This window comes from Manacus candei, unplaced genomic scaffold (genome assembly GCF_025592945.1).
Source record: "Manacus candei isolate 608988 ecotype Guabito, Panama unplaced genomic scaffold, ASM2559294v1 h1tg000014l, whole genome shotgun sequence".
Lineage (NCBI taxonomy): Eukaryota > Metazoa > Chordata > Aves > Passeriformes > Pipridae > Manacus > Manacus candei.
Window position 1 is genome coordinate 66394897 of NW_026138062.1, and position 8288 is coordinate 66403184.

Genomic DNA, 8288 nt, shown 5'->3' on the forward strand with positions numbered 1-8288 from the left:
CCCGGCCGGGTGGGCCCCGGGCAGGAGGAGCAGCGGGGGCGGGGGAAGGGGCGCAGGCCGCCCGGCAGCCGAGAGCCGACCCCGGGCTGTGCCCGCCGCGCCCCGTCCCGCCCCGTCGGGGGCGGCGGGGGAGAAGGGGGGCCGGCAGCCGCCCGCGGCCGCGTTACGCACGCAGTGAGCTCAGCGGCCCGGGCCGAGGGGCGGCGCGGCGGGGGGCGGCGGGACGCGCCGCGGCGGGGGCGGCCCGGCAGAACCCCATAAAGGGCGGCCGCGGCCGCCCCGCTGCCGCACTCAGCCCGCACGGCGGAGAGGGCTGGAGGGCGGCTGGCCCGGAGAGCCGGCGTTCGCTCCGCTCGGCAAGGACGGGAGGCTCCTCGGCGGGGCCGTGGAAGTGCAGGCGGGACCGTCCCGGGGCTGCCGGAGACTCGCCGGAGCGTCCTCCCCGCCCGCTGCCGGGGAGAGCCGAGGAGGAGGCGGGAAGGAGAAGCGGCAGCGAGAGCAGGACAGGAGGCAGAGAGACGGACCGGGGGGCACGGCTGCCGCCCTCGCACACCCTCGCTCCCCGCCACCGCGCCCCGGCCATGGGAAAGCCGACACCGCCGCTCCAGTGACCGCGGGACCCGGAGCCCGCCCGGTCCTCCGCCAGCAGAAAGAGACTCAGACACCCCCCAAAACCTGAAAGCAAAAAAAAAAAAAAAAAATCCTATATCTCTATTACATATTTCTCTATAAAGTCAAATAAAGACACGAGAAGGGCTCCGTCAAGCCGGCGGGTGCAGCAGCGAGCCTCCCCCGCCCGAGCGCGGCGGCCGCGATGAGGCCCGGGGGGCCCCTGCCGGCGCTGGCGCCGGTGCTGGCGGCGCTGCTGGGGCTGTGCAGCGCCGAGCGCCGGGCCCTGGTGCTGCCGCGGCGCCTGGGCGCGCCCGCCGGCCGCGAGCGCTTCCGCCTGGAGGCCTTCGGGGAGCGGCTGACGCTGGAGCTGGAGCCCGACAGCAGCTTCCTGGCCCCGGACTTCACCCTACAGTACCTGGGCGGGCCGCCGCCGCCGCCCGAGGACGACCTCTCCCGCTGCTTCTACTCCGGCACCGTGAACCGGGACCCCAGCTCCGCCGCCGCTCTCAGCCTGTGCGCGGGGATGCGCGGCGCCTTCTCGCTGCGGGGCCGGCAGTACCTGATCCAGCCGGCCCCCGGCACGGCGCACCGCGCCGGACCGCACCTCCTCCGCCTGCACGGGGCCCGCCGGGCCGCCCCCGCCGCCCGCTGCGCCGTGGCCGAGGCGGGGGCGGGGGCGGAGGGGCCGCAGCCCGCCGGGCTCGCAGGTACCGTCGGGACGCCGCCCTCCGCGGGGACTGGGATGGGATGGCATGGCATGGCATGGGATCTGCCTCGCCCAGCGCCCCCGCCCCGACGGGCGCTGGCGGGGATGCCCCGGCCAGAGCTTCCTCCGCATCGCACCCCGCGGGGCGGCGGCGGGGTGCTCCGCACTGGGTGCGGCGTTCGCCCGGAGGCAGCGAGCTGGACGGGTTATTCAGCGGGGGCTGCCAGAGTTTGGGGGCGGGAGGCAGGCGCGGGGCCATAGGGTACATCCCTTGAGTATCGGTGGGTTTGGGCTTCCTTACGGTGGTCTCTTGTTTTGTTGTGCTGACCTGCGCTTTCCCTCCTTCTCCCTATCTTTTTTTTTAATGCAGAAACGAGAAGCAGAAGGAAGAAGAGGTTTGTGTCCAGCCCCCGCTACGTGGAGACCATGCTGGTAGCCGACCAGTCCATGGCCGAGTTCCACGGCAGCGGGCTGAAGCACTACCTCCTGACACTGCTCTCCGTGGCGGCCAAGCTGTACAAGCATCCCAGCATCCGCAACTCCATCAGCCTCGTGGTGGTGAAAATCATGGTCATTTACGAGGAGCGGAAGGGACCTGATATCTCTTCGAACGCGGCCCTGACTCTGAGAAACTTCTGCAGCTGGCAGAAGCAGCACAACCCGCCCAGCGACCGGCACGCGGAGCACTACGACACGGCAATCCTCTTCACCAGGCAGGTGAGGGACATGAAGGTCAAATCCATCCCCATGCCGTTTGCTCCCTACCCCTGGAGGCCCCCTCTGCCAGGAAACCCCCAAAAAAGTGTTCAGAGACAGTCTTGTGTCATCACAGCTTTGGTGAAGTAGACTAAAAATTAGATGAAGTGCTTTTTATTTTGTTAGTCTTTTGCTGTTTGCACCATCTCAGGTGAAACTCACAGTTTGTGCACTGTATTTCTGCCCCATATATTTTTAGCAGATTTAGGATGGAAATTATGCATTTTATTTCTACGTGTAACCCTTGTGTATGTTCCAAAGACAGATTTTTGCCATCATACCCATTGAAGTGCTGAATATTTATGCTCTTTCCATAAGTAAAGGCAAACTGCCAGGGCTGGATGGCTCTTGCCAAGGTTAAGTCTCTGATCTGATTAATAATGAAACTGCCTTTTTTTACAGGACCTGTGCGGTGCCAAGACATGTGATACTCTTGGGATGGCTGATGTGGGAACAGTTTGTGATCTAAACCGCAGTTGCTCTATCATAGAAGACGATGGTTTGCAGGCTGCCTTTACAACAGCCCACGAACTAGGTACTTGAAGCTTTGAAAGGCAATTTCATGTGATTAATTGAAGCCAGCTTGATGCCGTAAAGCAACTGCCCAGCCTGCACCGCGGGCTCACCCAGTGCAGTCAGGAGGAGGCAAAGCTTTGCCTTGCAGCAGGGTTGAACTGGGGAAAGTGAATCCACTCTGCACAGCATTGTCTGCAAGAGCTGTGTGTTTGACTGACTGCAGGAAAAAAACAGGGAGAGAAGATACAGTGCCATCTGCTTAAAATCTGGCAGCACTCAGATTCGGGTTATTACTTAAAGACCAGGCTATGAGCAGCACTAGAGTAATATTTAAAATACTACTGGTAATGCATAGGACAGACTTCCTAAAATCACAGACTTTCCTTTTTTTTTTAAGGCCACGTGTTTAACATGCCTCATGACGATGCAAAGCAGTGTGCTGGCATTAATGGAATAAGCCGGGATTTCCACATGATGGCATCTATGCTTTCCAATCTGGATCGCAGCCAGCCGTGGTCTCCGTGTAGTGCCTACATGATTACAACATTTTTGGATAATGGTCATGGTAAGATTATTAAGCTTTCCATTCATGTGGCATTTAAGCTCTTGTGCTTTACTGCTCTGCTTTTTTTTCTTTCTTTTTCCTTTTTTTTAACAGAGTGCTTTCTGCTTCAGCATAGAGTTAACCTTTTGCATGCTGCCAGTGAATTTAGAAGACCCTTAGTTTTACAGAAATGGTGGCACAAATGGGCTCAAAGGCTTCTGTCACAAAGCAAATGCAGTTCCCTCTTGAAACTGAATTCACTCACAGCATCATCTGCCTTTTTTTTTCCCCTTTTTTTTTCCTTTTCAGGTGAGTGTTTGTTAGACAAGCCCCACAAACCAATCCAGCTCCCTTCTGACTTGCCTGGCACGTTGTATGATGCCAACAGACAGTGCCAGTTTACATTTGGAGATGAGTCCAAGCACTGCCCCGACGCAGCCAGTACGTGTACGACGCTGTGGTGTACTGGCACTTCTGGAGGACTGCTTGTGTGCCAAACCAAACACTTCCCTTGGGCAGACGGCACCAGTTGCGGGGAAGGGAAGTGGTGCATGAATGGCAAGTGTGTGAATAAAACTGAGAAGAAGCATTATGATGTAAGTATTGAGAAAGAAATCAGAATGTATCTTGGGTTGCAGAGTCGCATGGAAAGTGCTGCGGTGGGGGGAATCAGTTAAAAGGGGTTGAATCAATGGAGGCAGACAGCTAATAAAACAAACTTGGAGCGTCTAATGAGTAGTTTGGGTAAAAATGAGCATGATTGTGGCTTTTGTGGTTTGGTTTTGTCTTGCTCTTACTGTATTAACTTTTGTTCCCCTTCTGCTTGTCATTCCAGACGCCAGTGCATGGGAGCTGGGGGTCCTGGGGGGCGTGGGGAGAGTGCTCCCGGACCTGTGGTGGTGGAGTGCAGTACTCCTTCAGGGAGTGTGACAACCCCATCCCGAGGAACGGCGGGAAGTACTGTGAAGGGAAGCGCGTGCAATACAGATCATGTAACATCGAGGACTGCCCGGACAACGATGGTAATCTTGTCCCCATTTCTGAGGCAGAGCATTGGTGTCTTGTGGAGGAAGAGCATGGACAGGGATGATCTAATGTCCACCTGTCTTTTCTCTGCCTGCAGGCAAAACGTTTAGGGAGGAACAATGTGAAAAGCACAATGAGTTTTCCAAGTCTCCCTTTGGAAGTGGACCTGCAGTGGAGTGGACACCCAAGTTTGCTGGTGTCTCTCCGAAGGACAGATGCAAGTTGGTTTGCCGAGCAAAAGGAACAGGATACTTCTTTGTTTTACAGCCAAAGGTATTTTAAAACCATACCTCTTCTGTCTAATATGAATAGGATTTTTATTTTCTCTCTTTATGTCAAGGGTCAAGCAGTGCAGAAATCTGAAATTATGTCTTTCTTATATTGAAGTTGGATTATTCCTCTTCCTACAGATACAACTTAATCAGTACAAGCATACTTTAACTATTCTGGCAGAGTACTTCCAGTTATTTCACACGTACTGCCTCTTCTATCCACTCCACCATGGTTTCCTTTCCTCTCCTTCCACCAATTTGATTACATGAAGATATGTTCAGAAAACTGGGGGGGATCTTTGCCAAAACACTGGTGCTTTCTCATACTGGTTACTAATATGCTGACAGCTTAAAATAAACATGAGGAAAAGTGTTCATCTTGCATAGCTACTTGAACTCACTGTCATCAGATGTTGAGAGCCAGTAACTACCAGGGCGATGACACACATGTTTTTTGTAGACCAGTACTTCTAGAAATAGAGGATATGTTGGACAACATTAAAAGCAATGTTGACACTGTACTTTGAGAACATGACTGCCTTCTGGTGACATCAGAAAACAACGTTCTTTCTCTACATGAAATCAGTAAAACAGTTTTGTACGAGGGGGTATTAAAGAAAACTGAAATTTTTTGTTCTTTCCTCTCACCATGACATCATTTTTGCAAGTGAGATGAAGTAGCACTACATACCTCCGACCATGGGCTGCTTTGGTTTTAATTTCCAAAGCCCTGAAAATACAGGTGCTGCAGGTCTACCACCTGTCCATACTGTGCATTTGATATGTGTCCCTGTTACACAGTTCCAAAGCAATGTGCATCTTCTAATCAGAGGTCCTGCTGTTTGTGTCTTGCAAAGGTTGTGGACGGCACCCCATGTAGCCCCGATTCCACGTCCGTGTGTGTGCAGGGGCAGTGTGTGAAGGCTGGCTGTGACCGTGTGATAGGGTCCAACAAGAAGTTTGACAAATGCGGTATTTGTGGTGGCAACGGATCCACTTGCAAGAAAGTGTCCGGCACACTTGTAAGAGCAAAGTGAGTATATGATTGCTGCTGTTACTTTGTTCTGGTGATTGTTTTGTGAGTGTAAACTCTGGCTTTCCAAGTCAGTGAGATGTTGCCCAAGTTTGTCATTGGAACTGAGATTTGATATGTCAGAACGATCTGACTGAGGATAACTTACAGTGGGATGCAGCAAAAGAAAGCCCTTACGTGTGGGCGTATCTCTGCAAATGTGGGATGTGACTTGGGGAATCCCTTACTCCATTAATTAGGTTGGCAGCTCATGTCCTAAATGCTTTGACTAAAAACAAAGTTTAGCCTTGTGCTGGGAAACTTCTTCCCTTTCCCAGGGAAGAGCGGAGGAGTCAGTCTTTCTCTTTTCTCTCGGGCAGACCCGGCTACCACGATGTCGTCACCATTCCGGCTGGGGCAACCAACATCGAGGTGAAGCAGCGGAACCACAGGGGCGCGAGGCACGATGGCAGCTTCCTCGCTATCAAAGCTGCAGATGGCACCTACGTCCTCAACGGTGACTACACCTTGTCCACGCTGGAGCAGGACATCACCTACAAGGGCAGCGTGCTGAGGTACAGTGGCTCCTCTGCCGCCCTGGAGAGGATCCGCAGTTTCAGCCCCCTGAAGGAGCCTTTGACCATCCAGGTCCTCACGGTGGGGGACCTGCCACAGCCCAAGATCAAGTTCACCTATTTCGTGAAGAAGCCCACGCAGCCTGGGTCGGAGAAGGCACCCGGTAGGAAGAAAGAGTCCTTCAACGCCATCAGGGAGATCATCTCGTCCGAGTGGGTCATCGAGGAGTGGGGCGAGTGCTCCAAATCGTGTGGCTCGGGCTGGCAGCGGCGGGCAGTGGAGTGCCGGGACCCGCAGGGCCGGCCGGCCTCCGACTGCGCCCGGGAGCTGAAGCCCAGCAACCTCCGTCCCTGTGCCGACGTGCCCTGCCCGCAGTGGCAGCTGGGGGACTGGTCACCCTGCTCTAAGACATGTGGGAAAGGTTTCAAGAAGAGATTGTTGAAATGCATTTCTTACGACGGCAGCGTGCTACCGCAAGAGAGCTGTGAACCTTCCAAGAAACCGAAACACCTAATAGACTTCTGCAACGCTACGGACTGCAGTTAAAATAGGACAAGTTGGGAAAGCTAAAAGTCTTTTTTTTTTTTTTTTTTTTAACTTCAGAACAATGCACTGAAAAAAAAAAAAAAGAGGGCTAGAGGCAGCACATCTGGTTTTGCATAAAAAATTCATAGTAAGGATCCACTGAGGTGTGGGACAGTGCAAATAGCTTTTGTTGGCTTTGCATCCTAAAAATACCCTGCCAACTGAAAATTTGATGGGATAGCAGACCCATGTCACTCACTCGACTTCAGCAGATAAGGCCCAAAGGCATCATAATGGCCTTTTTTAAAGTCTGTTACAAATTAAACAAAACAGGAGCAGTAAGACACGTTTTAAGCAAACATTTTGGGGTTTAGTTATTTCTTCCTTCTTTTGGATTTATATTGTGGTACTGATCAAGTTCCCAGGTGTAGGAAAGCAGGGAAAGGGGAGTGAAAAAGATAGCTTAAAATAATTGGTCAGAGCTTACCTACCTCACAAAGGGCAAAAAAACAGGATTGGAAAAGGAGCTTTAACTATGTCATTCATGGCTGCTATTGTTTTAGAGAATAGTTTTATATAAGAATAAAGCCATATTCTCTACGTGTAAAGAGTAAGAAATATCAAGAATAGTCGGACAACTTCACAAATAACTAAATTTTTTGGGTTTTTTAAGTGCCTTTATGTCATCCCAATGTGCCTGTCCATTTCTCTCATCCACTCCAGTGCCATTGTGGTGACATATGTAATCCAGAGGCTAGAAAAAGTGGAAATCTTAATGGAACATATATTATCTCTGGTTGCTCTTTGTGCCTTCTGCATACCTTCCACTGGCTTTTCTGATTCCAGCTTGGTCCTACCTTCCTGTCAAACAGACTGATGGAGTTTGTGAGCATTTGAGTGAAGCTTTGACATTCAAATCTTTTGCCTTGCCCCAGCCAATGGATATTGTTTGCATTTGGGTTAAAAAAAAAGAAGAATCCCACTGTGAATGGGAACCTCCTATGTGGCCTCTGATGGGTTTGTAGTGCTCAATCACTGATAAGGTGGGAAGGCAAAGCTGAAGGATAGCAGGTCCATCCACAGCTGCATTCACATGATTGAAGTTTGTGCCAGTTCATATACAATGAGAGAATATGGCTTTCCATATGTATATAGTAAAATATATTACTATAGATTTTATATACTTTATAAGTATTTTATATTTCTTTCCCTTCTGGGAAAGGTTATAAATTGTAATAAATGCATATAATGAGCATATTTATTTTTATACTTCTTGTCTAATGTGATCTTCTAAGTTATCACTTTTTTAAAAGGACATATAACAAGGATAGAGTATTTATACAGTATAATATGTTACTAGAGGTAATAAAAGAACCCTATAAATTTTGGAAATGGAGCGTCTTTATTTCACTGGACTAAAACTAGTCCATCAAGCAGAAAGAGCTTGGAATCTAAGGAAATGTTATGCAAAAGGCTACTAATTAACTGTGTTAGTGAAGAGGTTTGGAAAACTCTACCTATAACACCATACATCACATTAAAAGAGGTAATTTTGTATTTTATTACTTAACCACTAATTCATCTATTAAAAATCACAGTAAAACTGGACTGATGCTACTGGTTGTAATAACTGCTTGCAGAGGGAGTATTGCTGTCAGTAGTGTTTATAACCAAAAAAAATACATACAAAAAGTAGTTTTACCTGCTCTGGTTAACCTTACCCCAGTGGGAAAGGAGCATTCA

General features: G+C 50.8%; 1 protein-coding gene across 1 annotated transcript; it reads left to right on the forward strand.

The window, feature by feature from the left end:
- Positions 1-288: 288 nt before the first annotated feature.
- Positions 289-7933, forward strand: ADAMTS1 (ADAM metallopeptidase with thrombospondin type 1 motif 1). The gene is made up of 9 exons (XM_051779753.1): positions 289-1319; positions 1689-2035; positions 2477-2609; positions 2988-3155; positions 3444-3730; positions 3970-4156; positions 4258-4433; positions 5290-5465; positions 5825-7933. The coding sequence occupies exons 1-9, from the start codon at positions 815-817 to the stop codon at positions 6564-6566; spliced, it is 2721 nt and encodes a 906-aa protein (XP_051635713.1). The 5' UTR covers positions 289-814; the 3' UTR covers positions 6567-7933.
- The last annotated feature ends 355 nt before the right edge of the window (positions 7934-8288 follow it).